The sequence below is a fragment of the Takifugu flavidus genome, chromosome 1 (assembly GCF_003711565.1).
Source record: "Takifugu flavidus isolate HTHZ2018 chromosome 1, ASM371156v2, whole genome shotgun sequence".
In the NCBI taxonomy this organism is placed as follows: Eukaryota; Metazoa; Chordata; class Actinopteri; order Tetraodontiformes; family Tetraodontidae; genus Takifugu; species Takifugu flavidus.
In genome coordinates, this window is record NC_079520.1 from 19156333 (window position 1) to 19177068 (window position 20736).

Consider the following 20736-nt stretch of genomic DNA (forward strand, 5'->3'; position numbering starts at 1 on the left):
ACTTTTATTTTTACAAAACAGTAAGTAAAACCATTAATATACTGTAGAATAGCACCTTAAATGTGTCAGCGAAAGGTTTCAGTGTGAAAATCTATGGGGGGGTGTAGGAAGCTGGAGGAAACAAAAAGAAATCAGTACACCAATCAAAAATAATCAAAACTTATATGTGTAATGCAGGAAACAAACAGCAAGGAATCTGTAAGGAATGTGATAATATGATGCTCACATGCGTTTAAATCCGTGTTTAATATGAGGTTATTGCAGTGTGTGTCAACATTTACGCTCATCTCCTCCAACACGCAGGTTATTCCTCACAGTAATGTTTCATATCTTCACACAATAACTGTCATGTTAATGTTCTTAAAACTCATCCACACTAGCGTAAAAAATGGGCATTAGAATAATGTGAGCAATAACATATCTATGGGGGTTCATCTAAGAAAGACAATTAAAGGTAGGGCAGGTTTACTGGGAAACAGCCATGGTGCTGGGTGGAGAGAGAGAAGACAAATGGTTCTACATTTACAGCTTTCAGATCAGACAAATGAAGGCCGTTTGCTGGTTCCCTCAAAGACACTGCCTGACAGTTTTCGGTATCCTGGCGGTTTGTTGTAAAGATGACAGCCCACAGAGAAATACAGATTTAGTTCAATAGTGACCTTCCATAAAATACCACAAGAATAACAAGTGTGCTTTTTCAAAGTTATCGAAGAACCTAACAAAACTACATTAATGAAGTGATATCAGCAGCTTGACTGACAACCGTTAGTTCCAAAATGTAGAGCATCTGCAAAACCTACGATAGGAGCTTCACATTCAGACCGAGAAACAAGACTGCAGTTTCTTACACGGCGTCTGTTAACCTCAAGGTTGGGTGTAAGGTTAGAGGAAATGTCTGGTGAACTAGAGCCAAGCTCTTGGCGGCCAACTAGGCTAATGCCACTCATGTGTCATAGACCTGATTTTCACATGTCTGAGTTCATCACTGTCCTCAAAGACCTGCACCCTAAACCTGCACATAAACCAATCATGACATACTGCATTGAGGCACATTAAAAGTTAAACGGATGCTGCTACACAGCAAATGTCTGGCATCAGTGCTGGAAATGTTCTATTCAGAAATCCGGCATGAGCTCATCCTGTAACAACCACAGTTTGATTGCATCTGTGGCACAGAGTCATAAATGCCATGACACACTGCGACAAATTGTGGCAGCAGCTAAAGGGCAAGAACAATACAAGGTGAAAGCTTTTTGTGACTTGGAGGGACTCTTGATGCTTTGGCACTGCTGCCCTGTGTGGCGAAGTCTGATGAAGACGAGTGTTCACAGTGAATACTAATTATCTTAAAGTGCAAGGAGGATGAGTTGTATTTTCCAAGCTTTAATGGCTCCCTGCCGTTTACATTCACCAATATTTTCAGCAGCAATATAACTCACGAGACAGAAGACATCAATCTTTTCTTTTTTCCAACTATCAGCCGTACAGTCACGCATTCACACTCAGTGTCGGCTGTTGCTACGTGGCTGCAGAAATCCTTTACACCTTTTTGTGCATTTTCTTTTCTCTCGACTCAAACCCTCAAGTGTTGCCTGAGCATCAACACTTCTGACATTTTTACGTGGGGCTGTCCTGTCAGATAGCAACTGTGCACAAATGCACCATGAACATACAAATAAATACAACCGGCAACACAGAAATACATGTGTGTTTTGGTGCACATTCAGACTTTGCGGTCCTTCTTCAAGGATAGAGGCACCATCAACTTAAAAGGCTGCTGAAGTGCAAGTGACCTCAAAGCCAGACTCAGCAATTTACTCCATTGATCAGTTTAATTGGACAAATCCATAATTATACTAGAAAAAAGCAACCAGAGAGCACAGCCACAGACCTCCAGCAAGCAGGTCATTTCACCCCATATTGTGACCTACACCCATGGTACAGTATAGTTGGAAGTCCCTCTGGAATCCAGAATGTCACAAAAATGTAATCATCTGTTCACTGGCCCATTAATGCTCTTGATATTTCATTAAAATCCATTCATAGGTTCTTTAGCTATTATATTTACAAAGGCAGAAGAAAGCCGGCTGACACGTAACCTTTGCAGAGGTTAAGCCAACATGCAGGCTCATCTTGTTTGTCATGGCTTGCCCACCTTCTTTAAGGCTGTGATACACATGTCTCTCATGATCCAATATCAGCCCAGCTTTCTCCATATCTTCTCCCATTAGAGGAGAGCCAGGAGGGGAAGGTTCCAGTGACAGGCAATGGTTGGTATCCAGCATTATCATTCCGAAAAGTAACCAAGATCAAATGGCAACAATGGAAGTCCTCATTCAAAGAGGAACACTGCTGATTATGGAGGAAAGAGTAGTCCTTGATGTGTCCAAGCCCCACCAGCTGTCGCTTCAGTTAGCTGTCCTCACTTTAGCGGAACGTGGCTTTAATGCTTCAAAAGACTCCATACAAGTCAGCTTTCTTTTTCTTTTAAAAATCAAAATATAAGAAAAATGCTGCAACAGCCTCGCCGCCTCTCTTCTGCTGCCTCTCTCTTCAGTATCAGTGGAATCGATTTGGTCTGTCTCAGCTTCTCTCTCTCGCTCTCTTTTTCTTCTATTCTCTCCTTCTTATGCAGTAGCAGCCGTTGAGTCACGACAACACAATAAAGATCTCCACGAGGGGGGTCCAAAGGGTGAGTGGATGAAAAGAACCCGAGACCAGAAGCAAAATAAACCAAATAGCGGCTAGCGTCAGAGGAAAAGAGGACAGCGGTGATCTCAGTGAGTGCTCTAGCTACAGCTCCTGCTGAATCTCTCTTTTCTGTTCTCTCTCTCTCTCTCTCTCGCAGGGAGTGTTGCCGATAAAGTTCTCCTGCTCAGCTGTTGCCATTCATTCACCGTTATAAGCTGGGGGTGGGGATAGGGGGGTGCCGCATGTAAAACTGTCTAACAAACACAGAATATAGAACTACCGACTTCCTGAGACACGGTTGAGTTCTTGAGCTGTCTCAAGAAAAGTGACTGGGTTTATTAGCAGTTTTTATTGGACATTGGTAAATGGCAGTAACTGACTTCAGTGCTGACACAATCATTTACAATCAACCTTTTGTTCAGACGCGGGGGCGATCATTTCAAATGATTAACTGATGCTTGATCACCACAGCAATAGTGGGACAGTCTCGATAAAGTCCTTGCATTCACACAGATGAGGAAATACTGGCACAGCTGGTAAAGTGATGCCAACAAGTCATTGTGGCTGAAAAAGTCACGAAACCAACTGTGGTTCCTGCAGAAGGACGACAGTAAACCTCCCTGTGGGCACCAACCACCACCAAGTCCTCCCCCCTCTTCATTGCTGTTTTAAATAGCAGGGCCAGCTGGCTATTGAGGGGGCTATATTCAGCTTGGAATCACCTGTGTGCTGGCAGGGTTAAGTTACTCTGAAACACACACATCGCACCCTCAAAATATACAATAAAACTTTTAAGCAGCTTGTGCTTAGACAGAACCACAGTTAAGACGCTCAACCTAAAGAAACACTTGCAAAACTTCTTTTTTACTATAACAGTAAAGAAAACCATGAAAAAAATAACAACTGAAGCCAATGTTGCCCCATCGAAGCGGCAACACAGATGACTGCAGCGCACCTGAAATCACAGGCAGCACCTTGAACAAACAGGGGCTGCGACCTACCGTAACTGTCTGTTCCGAGTTTGTGATTAGAGTACACCTGCTGTTATGATTCACAGTCTCGGCAGGAAACAAGAGATGACAACACACACACTAGGATTAGAGTGTCGCTATGTGGGTTGTGCCAATCTCAGCAATACACACACGTACATAAACTGACACACCGGATGCCAACCATAGCTGTATATTTTAATCTGTGTGGCTCAAGAATCATGAAGCCCGAAAAAATTAATCTGTCAACTTCATAATGTAACCCTGCCGGCAGCGTTTCTGAGGCCTTCTTCAGGAATTTATTCTGCCAGCATCAGGTTCAGAAAAGTCCTTTAAAGAGTGGATTCATTAGTTACTCTCAAACTATCGCATTTACAAGGCTCTCTCCCAAGTCGCAGCCATTCTAGTAAATGTTGGTTAACCTTTTGTGAGAGAAATTAGCTGTCAGGAGTCTGACACTGGGAACATTCCAGTAAAACTATGTGAACATTCTTATCAGGGTTACCATTTATTATCAAACAGCACTTCTGTCACAAAAGGCACATTAAATTCTTGTCAAGATAGCCAATGAGAATCGTCCTGTGGGTATGTAAATAAAAAAAACCTCCCACGCTGTGTCTCTTCGGTCATTCTAACCTGGATCTCTGGTGCTACTTGGGCCGAAGAGCCAAAAATATTCCCTGCTTGCATTTAAAACGACCCCCAAGTTGAACATTGATGCAGTGACCTTGATTTTTTTACTGTCAAATTGTCTGAAGCTGAGAGAGTAATGTGACTACAGCCTAAATATTTTCAGGTTTACACTGGTGGCAGAACATTGTGACCCTCTAAGGCAGAATATACATCCTCCAGACACAACTCATCCAAAGCAAATATCCAACAACAATCTGTTAACCTTCCCATGACAACTAAGCAAAAATGAAAAACAAGAGAGTATTTAAAACGTCAATGTTTTTATACATAAAACGATTGTCTAGGAATAGGTACGCTTGGGGCTTTCATATGAATTCTAATAGTTGGAAAAGTTTGGACTGTTTCTTACATCAATGTCATCAGTTACTTATCACTAAGTACTATTAACCAAAAGGGTGAATATCACTAATCAATTTGCAAGATTTTGTGCTGGTTTTCATATTAACTCATCAAAATAAATATGGACAAAGAATGAACCAACCAAATATGACATCATCCATATAAACAACAATCAACAGAAAAAGTTACAGGTCAGCTCAGCCATTAACATTCCAGCAGCTCCTTTTGTTGTCTGCTACTTCCTTGTTCCCTGACCCCTTCCCTTCTCTTTCCTCACCCACTCTCCTGAGGAATGTACCAACACTGTTTGCCTTTGGCTATGAGCCAATGATGTCATCAGGTAAACAACTTCTTTCCTCCAAGAGCTGAAGCAAGGCACTCGAATGAAGAAGTCTGATAGCAGCCGTGAATCTATTCTCAAAGAAAGTTGTGAAATCTGGTACAAAACAGTGTTTCATAAAGCGTACAGCCAGTTATCGCACTGAAAACATGACCTGCTACCCTCCAAATAGGTGAATTTGCTCCAAAAAGCTTCACTAAATAAGTGAAAGTACCAATTCCTTTCATAGTCCATCACCAAAGAGTTCAGCTTTGCAATGTGCAGACATCTATAGCTTTGTGAAAAGCCATCTCTCGTGTCTACGTTAGTTACTGGGGAGATTTGCACGCAAGGCATACCTCATGTTGCAATGACAGTGAAAAACCAATGTATTATCCAGCCATTTTGCCAGTAATATAGGTATTTTTTTATACTTTTCTGGTACAGACATTTAAAAGATATGTTTTCATCTATATAGTGATTGTTTGGCACATTACATCTAACTCCAACAACAGTAGTAGTAAAAAATGTTTCAGGCTGCTAAAAAAAGCAGTGCCATGACACCGATGTCAGCTGAACCTTCAGTGCATGAACACATACACATTGCATAAGTTAAAATCTGAACACTGATTGGCTATGTAGGTAATGGCTCTCGTACAAAATGTCTGTTGTCTCACATCTGGTGTTAGAGACAAGTTCAGCTATGGTCTTTTCACTAATTACACACTGTTGAAGGCCAGACAGGCTTCTGTAAGTTGAAGGAAAAATTAAATTGTCAGCTGGCAGCTGTTCATATCTGTAACATGAAGCCTCCTTCTCTGTAAAGCCGAACTGAGTCATGGGGTGATGGAATAGCGGGGAAAAAAAAGGTCATGTTTGGTAAAGGACATTTTCAGACAGTAAAAAAGAAGGAAAGACAGTCTCACAGCTGGGTGTTCCCTCAATAACAACTTTAGAAGAAACTGTTGCATAAGTCAAAAATGGGAAATAGGGTTTGTTATATGAACCCCTAATGCCCCTGCCCCACATATCAAGGAAATATACTTTCATCACCACTATTTTCCATCATAATGTCAACCTTCTGAGTAGGTTAGCTGCAAAGAAAGCTGGATAAAGGCGAACAAAGCTGGGCATCTGTGGTAGGAGGCTGTCGTTTGGTATGGAATTTAAAATGTCTTCCTCCCACACAAACATGTTATACTGCACATTTTTCCAAGATCTTTTTCTGCAGCAAATTTTGACCTTTGAAGCAGCTTTGACATTAATGGTGTCCAATTTAGTAACACAATGTTTTTAACCGTTTAAGTGTGCAGAATTCCGAAAAACACAAAAGGAAAAGAACAACATGTTTTCACCAAGCTGCCACAGTACTAAACAACAAACAAAGGCAAAACATGGACCCACTGAGCTGAAAACAACATGTGAATGTGAGAATGGTGGGTTTCTGAGCAACTATGAAGTCCACAATAACCACAAGGATCTTTAATCTGGTGTGATGAAAGCCACCCATTTTAGGCACCGCAGTGAGGACAGATGAAAGAAGATCTCCACATTAAATATCTGGAATCCTTAAAGGTTTGATAATAGTGGATTTCCCTTATTTAGCCGCTGAATGACATAACAAGTGTCAGCTTAAAGTGGCCTCAACTACATCCACGAGTAAACTAATAAGTCGTACATGGTTTTTGCCGATGAGTCACAGACTAAATGACAGGCTATTACTCAGAAACGCCACAATGAGGCTTGAAATGCACTAAACAACAGACCCACATCTGCTGAAGCAAATCCTCGGCCCAAAGCTCCAACATAGCAAAGGGCAGTGTTCGGTTGAGTTGGTTTTAATGTAATCGAGTAAAGAAAACAAAAAAATTCTTCATTACACCAAACTTTCTCAGGGAAGCTATCATTCCCTCACGATCCAGCTATAAAACATTATGCAAAAACTGCTATGACAGTCATCATAACACAATAATTTCCATCAATATCAGTTCATTTATGTCAGTGCATGCTGTATAAATATCCCATAATGCTTTCAGTTAAATATAAAAGTACAGATGGGTGTGTTCTGCAGCTGTGTTGGAAGCACTCAGCACTCCACAATAAGTGCAGACGTATATCCTGGTTTATAGTACTTTAGTAAATGTAAACTGTATGAAGTCCTTGAGTGAAATCTATTTGCATGCTGGGCTGCTCAAGGATGCAGGTTTTAAGACTGCTGTGCATGCGTGCACGTGCATGAGAGCCAGGAAAGATCACGACATGAGTGGGCTTGTACAAATGTTTCTGATGCTGATAAGGTGCTTTTCTTTAGCTTCAGGCAGCAAATCTGAGTGTGGCTCTCTCACTTCTCATTATCCAACAGGAATTTGCTGGATCACAAATCAGAGGCCTGAGTGTGTTGGTGCTTGTTTAAACGCAGTGCTGTAGGACACACTGTGTAAATGGAAGGCTACCAATTCTTGTAAGTGCATGTCCAGATCCTGGCAGCGATACGAACTGAGAAGTGTGTATATGTAGTGTGTGTACGTGTGTGACGGTGAGTCATACATATTCTGTGGGTGTGTGTGGGGTTCCGAGGCCACTTGCAAAGTTTTCTCATAAATATGTTTCTGAATAAATGTTTATTAGACTGAGCGCTATTTGAACTGAAACAATCACTGACTTCTTGTTTGGATTCAGCCTGTTTTGCATCATTGCTGGAACGTTGAAAACGTTAACACATTAAACTGTGTTATAAGAATCTTAAAAGAACCATAGTAATTAGAATTAACAAGTAAGCATCAATCATCTGTGATCAGATATGTGGGTACTGTGAATACTAAGCAAGAGATACTTGCCTAAATGTAACTGGCTCCATTTCTAGGCTATAATTTATATCAGAAGCTGATTATTCTGATTATAATTCAGTCTGATGTGTCTTGCAAGCCTAGTGAGAGATGTTTTCTTTTGGAGATTTATAATGCAGGGAATACAGTGATTATCTAATGTCATGACGCAGTCCTTGGAAGAAAAACAAGGAGACACACAACTGGACTGAGTTTACTGCAGCTGTGTCTAGAAAACTTTGAAACTCCACCCTTCCTTCCCTGTGTTTAGTCCCCGATGTCTTTTTTTAATTGTTTAGAGAATTGTTCAATCCGCTTTTTCTATCTATGCTGTTTTCCCCTCCCTTCATGTTGATTCCTCCTGTATCCTGCCATCTATCAATCTCCTTATCTCATTCCTCTCTCTGCTCTCCTCCTACTCTCAGCATTGACAAAGTGCTGTGGGGCCTCGGCTGTTGGCTGCTTCCCAGTCTGTTACATAACAGCGCCGTCAGACTCCCTGAATCACTGCTGGGCTAGACTGACCAGGTCAGGATGCATTTTCTTGCTATGGTATCATTAAGCGCTGCCCCATTGCTGGAAACTGTCTATGTAGATTCTGGATTTTCACCAGGGAACACTACGTCCGCACTACTATCACTATTAACGCATCACAGCCATAGTGACATTATGGCAAGACGGCCGGATTTTCATTTCTCCATGTGGTGAATTTAATCCACCATGTGTGAAAATCCCTGATGGGGTTTTAGTTTGGTTTACCAGGAATCACACCACCCACATTTGCAGTAGTTTTAGATCCCATAATACTGTTTAAACCACAGTTGCACATGAGTTTGAATGAAAGACACCATTTCCTGTGCTGCAGCTATGGTCTGTGGTTTAACCTGTGCAAATCTGTTCAGGCAGTACCGACTGGGGCATTTCCACCTAAATCTAGAGCAGAGCATTTAACCTACTTTGCCTCTCTGGCTCCAGGCTCCAGTGAGCCTAGGCTGTCTTCCCTTTTCCACCTCCAGCCCGTCTGGGCTGTCTAGCTCTGATCATTATTCCCCCTGAGTAAAGGGGGGGTAGAGTGGACTTTACTATACAGAAACCACACCTTTGGATCATTGCAGCACACTTGATTTACAAGTTTTCCTTAAACCCACCAACACCTGGCTTTGCTGCCCCACCTGTTTTTGTTCTGGGGTCTCTCTGATGTAACACTTCAGGCAAAACTGAACATTCCCTGTAATCTCAGGTTTAGAAACGCGATGTGCAGCCCCTACACTTTTCACCAAACTTTCAATTTGAATAAAATAAACTACGGCTAATCTTATATTCCACCAACAATAACAAACGAAAAACCAAAAAATTGAATGAGCGTGGCTTGACGACATAAAGCTCATCAACTACATGTTGTCAGCATGTTCTGGAGGACAGACATGCACGTGCGAGCTGCAGCCTGCAGCGACTTTACCTGACAGGATAGTCATATCCCTCTGCACCATGATGAAGTGTAGCTTTACACTCCCGGCAAAAGCACAGTGAAAAACGTGCGAAATCAAGCACAAGCGAGGTCCAGCAGCAGAAAAAGCCACATTGAATGTGTTATCCTCTCACCGGCAGCTCCACAGGTAGTAGTGCTCCTCACATTCCCTTTCCTCTGACTGTCCCGTCTACAAGCGTGTGCTTGTCCCGCCAGAGAGGGCGTGTAGGTCTGTGTGTCACTCACTTATTACCAACAAGGTCCACCCAAAAGTACAGTGTCACTTCTTCTGTTCTCTAAATTCTGTGCAAATGTATCTTGAAGGAACTTCAAAAGTCTGGGTATGCGTCCTCATTTCTTAGCCGATTTGGTATATGAACTAAAGAAAACAGTTCCACGCCTCACCTCCTCAACTAACACGCCCTCTTTTGCTTTGCATTTCCCCTCACTTTCCTTCTGTTCCCTCTCTGAGAAGTTATGCAATGCTGCCATTACAGACAACACCTCCCCCCTTCTTCCGTCTTCCTTCGACTGCAGCCGACCCCATCCAAAAGCTTCTCCACCTGATAGTTTTGAGCGATTTCAGAACATCATGTTTTACGTCATGCTTTGGTTCTTTCAGACAAAAATGTCACCGTTACTGCATTTTATAACAAAGGCTGCCATGAAGCAGCCTTTGTTAGATTTTTAACCAAAACCCCTTAAAGGTTTTATTTTAAAGTTTTTTCAACAAAATCCATTAAATGATTTTTAACTAAATCCTTTAAATGTGCATGTGAACCAAAAAAAAGAGTGATCATCTTGATAAACGTTTTACATTTTTGCCTGCATACCCATGTGTTGGCCCGTGACTGACGCTCCAACCTTTTGTCATTAACACATTACATAACCTGCCGTTAGAGATAAGCTTTACGATGAGGGTATTCCATTATGACACATGTGCAGTCATGTTTACAACAGACTCAACATCTTTAAGCGTAATTAGCCCAAACACCTCAACAAGTCTGCATTCAGGGAGCAGAGACAAGCGTGGAGAGAGGAGTGAAGAGAAGGAGCTGTAAAATTTGGGTGTGGTGTCCTGAGGATGTGTTCCTGCATGTGTGTATCCAGAAAGTAAACACGGCCTGTGAGCACACGTCACAAGCCTATTAAACTTTTCATCATATGATGTAAACCTGATATTAAATACAGCAGTTTTGTTCCATGTGGAACAAGTGAGGACATGTGTTAGTCTATACACCTCGAATTTGGGTGCAATCATCAATGGCACCTTTAGGCTTCACAGAGTTCATAGGTCAAAGTTGGATTGGATTCTTTCACTTGGGGATATTAGCCAAGATGACGTTAGGGGAGGATATTCATGCCTTAATTCGGTCTAAATTGGATTAGTGTAGGTCACTGTAGGTCGTGGCCGCTCACTTGCTGACTGGCACTGTTCCAGTTTTGGCCGCACGTCACTTACTGTTTATTATTTAAGGATAAGAATTAACATGGTATTGTTTTTAGAGCTTCAAATGGGCTGTTCTCTCGTCAGTCAGCTGCATGTTCAGAGTTTGTCCCAAGAACTAGATCAAAGAATGACCAACCATTCACAGCAGCTGTTTGAAAGCTTTGCAATTGTTCACCTGTACAAAGCTTTGTAAAAAATGTGATACGAGTTGAGTTTGGTGGCCTTGGTCCCTTCCATTATTTCCTATTGTGTTGCACGTGGGAATGCGAGGATGAAATAACCTAGTTTAGAAGTGGCACTCTTGGCTGACCTATATGTCACACTAGCTGTTTAAAGATGGCTGTTGTTGTTTGGGACAGCCTTTTTACCTACACTCAACAAATACCGGTTCAGTTGGTTCAAAGAAAAAAAAAGCAGATTATTTCGGTACACGGAACTCGAACAGAAAAAACGTGCTTCTCTGAAAAGATGCATATCACCACCTAGAGTCACAGAGCACATCACGTCTTCCCATCAGCCATCTGACTTTCTCCAATGAATTCAACTGGAACAAGGAACAAATTCCGACAGACGCCAAAGTCCAATTCTGAGCATATCTCATTTAAGCTGTGCATGTTAAGGTACTGAGTGTAAATCCCCTTAGTTACTTAGTTATTTGTTAACGTTGACTTTATTCCAACCTGTAATCTTAAGTCACGTTAACAAGAGCCAGGCCAATAACCAGAGCTTCTGGCATTCCTTAAGAAACCTGTGTGCATCTGTAAGTTGCCCTAACACTTCAAACACAAAAATGGAGAGCTGATGTCAAGTTTCCCAGCATGATTCAAAGCAGGGCAAACCCATGTACATCATCCTGCACAGAGAGCCAAGTGCTCCAAGTCCAGACATAAAAGGTTTGCAGGGTCTTGGACAGCACGCGTGCAGCATGGACTAATCTAGTCACGTTTGCTACAGTGGCTTTTTCACTCCTTTCTTTCTGCAGACTAGAATATACGCAGCCTTTAACACAAACACACAGGCAGGCGCACGCCAAGTTCACCCGAGCACTTAAACAGAGGTAAACATTCCCTGGACAGAAGAACAAAACACACGGACGCAGTTGACATTTAACTTCTGTTACTTGGCTGCATCTCGCGCCTCCACTCTTTGCTTTAACTTATGTAACATGTTCTCCGTGCACGTTTTATAACCTGAGAGGAATTTATGTTGGACATGGTCCGCCTCTGTGAAGGATGAGTAGAATTCATCCAAATATTCACTTCAGCTGGATGTGGGGGGGTAGGGGGGCTGGCCTGTGCTTCCAGCACGTTCATGGAGGAGCTTGTGAATGTTCAGACATTAACAGACATCAGGGTTGGCCAAGCTGCCTGATCACAAAGGTGTGGGCTAGAGGGCTCAACATGCTTCTGTGTAGCCGATCCACAACGTGTACCTGTTCCCTGCATAGAGGGGTTCATCATTTTTGCTCTGGCGGACTGTCGCCTGGTTCGCTGTGCAACTTCCCGAGTATTGATTCATTACGCATTCCTCATATATGAACAGCCAGTCACACACAACAACACATTAGTGGTCAGAAACACACTATGAGGAAGCCAAAACAAAATCAGATGAGCTATTGCATTCGTCATGTACCTCAAATGGGGCCATATCAGCGGTTCCCCATCCCCGACCCATGGACCGGTACTGGACACATTAATGCTAATTTAAACACACAAGCTAGTAAAACCATTAAAAAAGAGACATCTTTGGAAATATTCTTTGCCAAGTGAGGAGACAGAAGAAGAGCCTTTGACCACTAAGAAAAAGAAAGCTAGGACTAGAATAACTGACAGGACTAGAATAACTGACAGGACTAGAATAACTGACAGGACTAGAATAACTGGTGATTCCTGCCACCAAAGCCCACCCTGCATAATATGTGGCGACCGGCTCTCCGATGAGGCAGTGAAACCTTCAAAACTGCTTCACCGCTTGGAGACCAAGCACTCTGCATTAAAAACAAACCTTCGGAGTATTTGGAAGGACAGAAGCAAGAACAAGAAGAACAGAAGCAATTAGTGAGGGCCTCCACATCAACAACTGCGAGTGCTCTAAGAGCATCATACTTGGAGGCTAACCGTATTGCTAAACCTAACAAGCCATTCACTATTGGTGAAGAACTGATCCTTCCTGCCAATAAAGACGTTTGCAGTGTAGTTTTTTACATATCACAGGTACCTCTGTGGGCTACTGCCGTCACTCGGCACATTGAGGAGATAGAAGAGGACATCGAGACACAGTTGTTGCCATTTCCGCCATCGCATCTGTGTGAAGCGAGGTTTTCTGCAGTCACAGCAACCAAACCAGAATTAAGGAGTCGATTAGACATAAAAAACACACTTTGGGTGTCGTTGGCTCACATTATCCCTAGATGGGACCATATCAGGGATCAGGGAAACAAGCCCGGGACTCTCATTGATTTAGTGTTATGGTGAGCTGCATGTTTCATGTATTTACATTTGTTTTGAGGTGGATCTTATTTTGAAAGCATGTTAGCATAGTGTTAGTGTTAGCAGCTTCTTTCTTTAGTTTAAATGGATAATGAACAAATGTAGATCACTCTGGTCAAAACTATCAAGGTTAGAATACAATATGTAGGAAAGTCGGAAAAGCCACAACTGGATATTATGTAGTTTGGTGAACTAATCACGGCTCGCCCTGGTCTGTGTAGGGTCAGTCCTCTCACCGCCTGGTTACAATTTTTGGGAGATGCGGTACATGTGGTGGTGACAAAAGGTCCAAAAATGAAGCAATCTTGACACAACCCCCTCCCTCATGTCGATGGAGAAGCATACACTAGGCTCGGGAGAGCCAAAAGTGGGAGTGCTGCACTGTCTCACCATTCTTCCTCTCCTGCAGAGGCACCGGCTCTGGTGCAGGGTGAAGGGAAAGCTCTTGGAGCTCGCTGGTCACCGCCTCGCTCTGAATGCTCGGGACCAAGCCTTGCACCCTGGCGGCTTTCATGCTGTTGATGAGTGGATCCTCCTTTTCTCCGTGAGCAGCGTTGCCAAGGGGACAAGGACACCTACCTGCCATGAAATCAAAACATTCATAGTATCATGCTCTTAAATGACAGCGCCGACTCGTAGCTTCTTCCTCATAGATGAATAACTGACCATCATTCCCTAAAAAGCTACAGTTTGTGAAGCCAGAAATCATTGCTGAAATATTCTTTCAAGTTTGTGACAGCATTCATAATATCAGCTATAAGGTATCTTTTAATTGGAGAAATCTGATATTTTGTTTTTCCTCCATGCCCTCATGACATTATCCTCCCAATCCTTTCTTTGCTGAGGTTTTGCCTCATTCACATACTATGTGCTACTTCCCTAGTACGTTATGACCCATCAGTTAATGGAAAACAGTGTTATGTCGTAAGGAATGGAAAATACAAGAACTTCCTCAGACTGATCATGTTAATAAATCAGTTCTGAGTGTTGAATTCAGCTGTGGAACAGAATAAAAGACAAAAGACATCTGGAACACTTCTACAGTCTGCAACATATTAGAGGCCTGTTTCCAAGAAACTCTTGCTTTGCTGTGGCTGCTGCTTTAGAATAGAATAAAATATGCTTTATTTGTCATTATACAATTGTACAATGAAATGTCAGATTTAGGGTTAATTCCTTATACCTCTTACTTTGGGTGATATTTGTAACAACCTCAGAACAGCTGCTGCACTTTGAAATGCTAAAGAACAGAACAAGGACGTTGCTAATGGTTAGCAGGGTTGAGTACTGATGGAGACTGTTGGAGTACTCCTCAGAGGACACGTTCTCACAAACCTACAATATTTACTCTGCCACAGCTTTCTTCATCATGCGTACAGCTTGAAATTTGATGGTGCAAGTAATACTAAATCAAGTACTGCATTGCCCACAACTCCTTCACCACCTTGTGTTACAACACCCAATTTACCACAGTGAAGGATAATGTTATTACACTGTCATCATGACAGGGTGAGCAACGTTGACAAGATCTAATATCTATGCTAAATCACCTGCTCATGGGAGGGGTAGTAGCACATAAGCAGAAATACAGACATGACATTTAGATGCACACATTGGCCTTGTTCAAATGTAACATGAAAATCACATGTCACTAAGCAAACACTAAATGCAAATTTAGCTTGAAGAGCCAAGTCAGAGGTCTATCAGGTTTGGATGTAATATGCAAATTTAGCAGTGCTGAAACTGCAATTTTAAAATCTGATCTTTATTTTATATATAATCAATTTTAGCGTCAGGATGTTGGGTTGCATTTTAGGACATGATGACTTGTGCAGGTCATAAAATGGCTCTAGATGGACGTGAGCTGGGGGAAGATGGCCAGTCATTTACTGATCTTGTGTAGTGGGTTGTGTTGGTAGCATTCCAGCATTCTCCTCCACAGCTCCATGCAAACTCCACTGAAATGGAACCAAGCAAGATATGCCTCCTCACTGCTAATAACTCCTCAATGTCCATATAAAAGGGTCTATTAGTAATCCCAAATACAACTATGAAGTTCTCTCTTCTCATTAGTTCATACAACTATGAAGTTATCAGCACCATAATCTGGATGATTGCTTACCAGTACTAGTCAGTGTTATAGAGGGGTTTTCCCATTTCAGCAGGACGGAGGATTGGAAAGTTCTGAGGAAGAAAGCACAAAAAAAGCGCTCTCATTCACTGCCAAACAGCCCTCTTCCTTCAGCTCCAGCATTCTGCGGATGATCACCCACTATCGGATTCACTGCGACTATCACGTTTGGCTTAAGGCCGTTTTGATGTAAAATACTTGAACAGCACTAGAATAACTGACAATACATGCTAGAATTCCCGTCGCAAACAGGCCGCTCCACAGATGCCATGGGGCATCAGCCTTCAGCTGTCACTGTCAAAAACACGACCAGGCTAAGCTATTGTTAGCCTGTCTGGGTGGGAGTTAACATGAGCAGTCTGGTTGCATTCTTACATCTATAACAACATCTATGCGACGGAACGAACGTGTAAAAATGCAGAATACAGTGTAGTATACAGATTGATACTGCCGACTACAGCTGAAGCCTACGCGGCATCCTTGTTGACTGTACACAGGCACCCAAAGTTAGCTAGCCAACATGTTAGCATTGCACTCCAACCAGCCATTAACTCTGGTTCGCTGTCCAAACTAAATCCACTGTTACGCCGCGATCTTTTATAAAGTGGATCTCTCTAATGTCATGACGCTGCCCATGGTATTTAAACGTTTACGCTTACTTTTCATGGTCGCCGCTTATGATTCTGAGAAGATAAACGGATTTCGCATCTCACTACCACTTCCGAATCACAAAGGAAACTTTAACCGGAAAACCCTCCTCTACGTGGGACGCAAAGAACCACTTCCTTCACAACATAGTTTCAGGAACTCGCCCATTTTGTCTCCTGTGCTGAAAAAATATCGAAGGTCATTTTATGCTTGTTATGGTCAAACGCAGTATTTAACGAGAATAAGTGAACATCATAAGTACCGGTACACAAACACTGTTTACATAATTATTATTGCACATGGGCTAAATACCCAGACAGGTTATTTGGCGTCATCTAGTGTCCTACTATGCGCACAACAAAGTTTTTACTGCAAAATATTGCAGGAACTAATCCTTTTCTTTCTAAATTAATTATTTTGACGATATTTCAATGCTAGCTAAATACGCCAAGGGAGCAAACAAAAAAAAAGAATCAAAATGACTGACTATTGCCTTAGGCAATTGATCAAAATTTGATGTAAAACGCAATTGTACGTTTGAAGTTAACCTAAAAAAATGCAGTGTATCTCAATAGACAGTGGGCTTCACCATAGATAAAAACCAAAAATGGGGACCAGTGACATGCAAATATAAGTTGATATAACATATGAAAAGTTGCTTGTAAAGTAAACAATTTCAATGTGGCTCGTATGGTCAAAAATGGGCTTTAAATATCACTATAAAAAAACATTAGATCTGTGTCAGACTGAGAGAGATAAATATTTCCGCTCCTCTTTTGGGCCAGGTACGGCGAGAGAGGAGGGTCCGTTTTGAGCCAAGAACTCCGGCTCTGTCAACAGTTCAGGCGCTGCTGCGGCTGCAGAGCAACGATGTCGGAACAAGAGTCTCTGAGGTGTTCCAGTGCCAGAAACCGTGGAGGCGTCCAGCGGGTCGAAGGAAAGCTACGAGCCAGTGTCGAAAAGGGTGATTACTATGAAGCACATCAAATGTATAGGACGTTATATTTTCGGTGAGACTTTTTTCCATTTTCGTACGTGTATATTTAGTAGTCCGCTGGCTCTGGGGCCTGCCTGTCTGTTCCATAGCGTTCGGCTGTCAACCGTGCTTATGTCCCTGGTAAATTCTCATTGGTTTTAATCCAGGCTAGTCCCGCCCCTTTACGAGAATCTGAGTATTTGTGTGGCTGGATGTGCTGTCGATCTTTAGCTGCCTAAAGCTGTGCTAACGATAGCTACTTAGCTTCTTTAACTCTACAGTATGTTAAGCAACCCATTTAGCAATAGCTGAAGAGTAATGCTAGACAGTAAAAATACATTATGCTTCTTTATATCAGTAAAAGATATACGTGAAAGGTGTATGTGGAGGAATAACTATACAACCAGTGTCGTTTGTTCAACGCGTGTTGAAGCTACACAGCAGTTAGCATAGGGCGAGACAGCTAACATTTGTAGTGCAATACCGCTTTAGTAGTCGTGATTTACAGCTAGTTATGTTCGTTAACTTAAGATAATGACAATGGTCTTGGCCTAAAAACAGGTTGCTTTTTTTCCCGAGGATATATTTCATTCACCCATTTGAAAGACTGAAATATTAACTATAACATTTTCATGTGTATATTGGTTATTAAAGAGATCACTTGTTTGTTTTTCCCCATCTGGCAGTTTGCTTTGACTTAAACCTAGTTGACTAATCCTAGAGGCCAATGGCGTATGGTCACCATTCCTCAACTTGTCATGTTTCTGTGATGCTGTTGTATTTTCCAGATACATGTCACAGGCGAAACACGCTGAAGCCAGAGAGCTGATGTACAATGGAGCTTTGCTCTTTTTCAGCTACAATCAGGTACATTCTACACAAGACATCTGCTTCATTTGCTCAGAGTATATGTGGAAAAATCATCAATTAGTTTAAAAGCACAATACTCAGTTGCATAGTTACCAATATCCCTAGGAGCCCACTTGGATGTGTTACATGTTTACTTTGTTTAGTAAGATGGAGTTCGTAAATAAGAATGCGCTTGTCTGTGTTTTAATCCTTAATCAGCAAAACAGTGCAGCTGACCTCTCCATGCTTGTATTGGAGGTGTTGGAGAAATCCAAGGGAAAGGTGGAAGATGAAATATTAGGTTTGTGGCAGCATTGAAACTGTGTTTTATAGTTTTGCAATGATATATGAATCCGTCTACATTTGATTGCATCTTTCAAGTAGTCAGATATTTAATGGATCCAGTTTGGATTAGCTTTAATGCTTAACTGAACCGTTTAGCTATATTTGTTATCTTTATTTTTATTGTGGTATGCTGTGCTGTGTTAAATTTGTGTTTGTAGAGGACCATGCCGGTCTTGATGATATTGTGTGTTTTGTTTTTTTTAATCAGAATGTCTGGTTAAGTTGTTTAGTCTGATGGACCAGAACTCTCCAGAGCGGGTAGCATTTGTATCCAGAGCCTTGAAATGGTCTACAGGGGGATCTGGCAAGTTGGGACACCCAAGGCTACACCAGCTGCTGGCTCTTACCTTATGGAAAGGTATAGGATGGTGAAGGACAGTGCATGCTTCTTGCAATAGTTGATCATCGACAATAGTGATTAACATTGTAATCGTTCTCTTAGATGTCACAATTTTGGTTGGCTTTGTCATGTGTTGTGTATCTCAGCGATGCTTCTGTATCTCCATTTCCTGGATTGGACACACCAGTCCTTTTGTGTATTCTGATTTTACTGAAGACTTGATCTCTGCGTGTTTTAGAACAAAACTACAGTGAGTCTCGTTATCACTTTCTGCATTCATCTGACGGGGAGGGCTGTGCACAGATGCTTGTGGAGTATTCAGCGTCACGAGGCTTCCACAGTGAGGTTGACATGTTTGTGGCGCAGGCCGTCCTACAGTAAGTGTTATTATTCTGAGCTGTTACAAGCTTACAGCAATTTTTGATGAATTGCTTGTCTGTATGTGTTTCTCATGCCCTTGTTCCCATGTTTTTATCCTATTGTGCTTAATTCCATCCTCCAGGTTCCTCTGCTTAAAGAACAAAAATGGTGCTTCCGTGGTGTTCAGCACATACACAGAGAAACACCCGTCCATAGAAAAAGGCCCCCCCTTCGTCCAACCTCTGTTAAACTTTATTTGGTTTCTGCTGCTAGCAGTGGACGGGTAAGAGACAAATATAATTCAATGTGTGGATTTATTTTTTTGTATTTTATATGGTGTAAAATAAAACAAAATAAAGACCCAAATTTGTGTACCCAAATCCTTCCAGGATCTGAACCCACAGCAATATAATAATTATGACATCCTTGATCCATTTTACAACTCATTCAGTTTTGTGTTCTTTTGTGTTTCCACAGAGGTAAATTAACAGTTTTCACAGTGTTATGTGAGCAATATAAACCTTCTCTGAAGAGGGATCCCATGTATAATGAGGTGAGAGTAAAAGTGCTTTTTCACATCAGGCATATTTACCTGCCTTATTTTGCACAAAACTGTGTTAGCATTGAGATGGACACTAGACTTGTATAAAATGTGATTTATAGTGGGTTTCTTTCTTATAACCATGGCCCTGTTCCTGTTTGTGGCTCCTCAGTATCTCGACAGAATAGGGCAGCTTTTCTTCGGCGTTCCACCCAAACAGTCTCCATCATACGGCGGCCTGCTAGGTGAGCCGGTTCAATTTTTATTTTATTTTTTTAAATAGTTGTGTGTAATTGGACACATCTCAGCTTTGTCAGTCATAATGCTGAACTAACTAGCTTCTGTCTTAGCTAATTTCTGACAAAACTAGCAATTTTGCTAAAAGTCAAAAGAGCAAGTAAAACAACTGTGTTGCCTGCTGCAGGAAACCTGTTAAATAGCCTGATGGGTTCAGGTGAGGAGGACGACATGGCCGAGGAGGCCCAGGAAGACAGCAGCCCTATCGAGCTGGATTAATCCCACCTCAGGACAAAGATTAAAAAGCAAACAACAAAAAAAGAAGACAGTCTGTGTCACCTCTCTCCACCTCTGTGTTGATGCTGAGATGAGGTGCTGGTCTGTGTTTTCAGAGGCGTGCTGGTTCCAATAAACACCCTACACCAAACTTACTTCTTACTCATCCAATCTTCAACTACTATCTGGCCTCCAAAACATGTCTCAGCACTTCTGGGACTGTTTCAAAACTTCCCATATTTAATTGTTGGAAAATTAAGTACATTTTATTAGGCAGTGAGGAATTGGTATCAAATGTCTCCCCTTAATGTTGTCGAAATGATCATTTCGAGGGGTTTTTGTCAGAATACTACAGTCTTTGGCACTTTTTCTTCAAAATATTTCAACAGACCTCATGTTACAGTTCTATGGAAAGATAGTGATGCATTTGCGCTCTACTGTGGCTACGTTAGTGTGAGGTTGTCATTAGAATTAACAGTAGCTGAAGGAAATCTACAAAGGGGTAGAAGTAAATTGTCTTGAAGACTTCAGTATGAGGAAAATCCACATTAAACTGACTTTTAGGTTCCTTGACAGCACTAAAAGATTCAAAGACACCTCACAGCTATTTTTTCCTTCAGATACAAGAACAAGAGTTTTTGTGTTGACCTAAAAGTCTTTTTTTTTTTTGGAATTCCACGTTTCTGGCAGTGAATAAAATGTGACCAAATACCAGAAGAGCATCTCAGCTGTTGGTTTTTGATCTGAATAATTATTTTCCTTTACAGATG

At 41.8% G+C, this 20736-nt stretch overlaps 2 protein-coding genes across 9 annotated transcripts in view; one reads left to right on the forward strand and one right to left on the reverse strand.

The window, feature by feature from the left end:
- The window catches only part of mrtfab (myocardin related transcription factor Ab), a 28527-nt gene extending 12339 nt beyond the window's left edge, over window positions 1–16188 (reverse strand). For 2 of the 8 annotated variants that reach the window (XM_057050491.1, XM_057050469.1), the window contains exons 1-4: window positions 16054–16187; window positions 15386–15447; window positions 13654–13842; window positions 12992–13096 (exon numbers count right to left, since the gene is read on the reverse strand). In XM_057050491.1, coding sequence (XP_056906471.1) covers window positions 12992–13096; window positions 13654–13777 — 229 coding nt within the window. In that variant the 5' untranslated portion in view covers window positions 13778–13842; window positions 15386–15447; window positions 16054–16187. Of the gene's footprint in view, window positions 1–2155; window positions 2785–9315; window positions 9742–12991; window positions 13097–13653; window positions 13843–15385; window positions 15448–16053 lie in introns of those variants that run through there. The other 6 variants (XM_057050473.1, XM_057050510.1, XM_057050502.1 and 3 more) reach the window with 6 other exon arrangements.
- A 656-nt stretch (window positions 16189–16844) lies between these two features.
- On the forward strand, window positions 16845–20683 carry get4 (guided entry of tail-anchored proteins factor 4). Its single transcript, XM_057050582.1, has 9 exons — window positions 16845–17052; window positions 17807–17885; window positions 18087–18168; window positions 18421–18570; window positions 18791–18929; window positions 19055–19195; window positions 19390–19465; window positions 19626–19698; window positions 19878–20683. The coding sequence occupies exons 1-9, from the start codon at window positions 16913–16915 to the stop codon at window positions 19967–19969; spliced, it is 972 nt and encodes a 323-aa protein (XP_056906562.1). The 5' UTR covers window positions 16845–16912; the 3' UTR covers window positions 19970–20683.
- The last annotated feature ends 53 nt before the right edge of the window (window positions 20684–20736 follow it).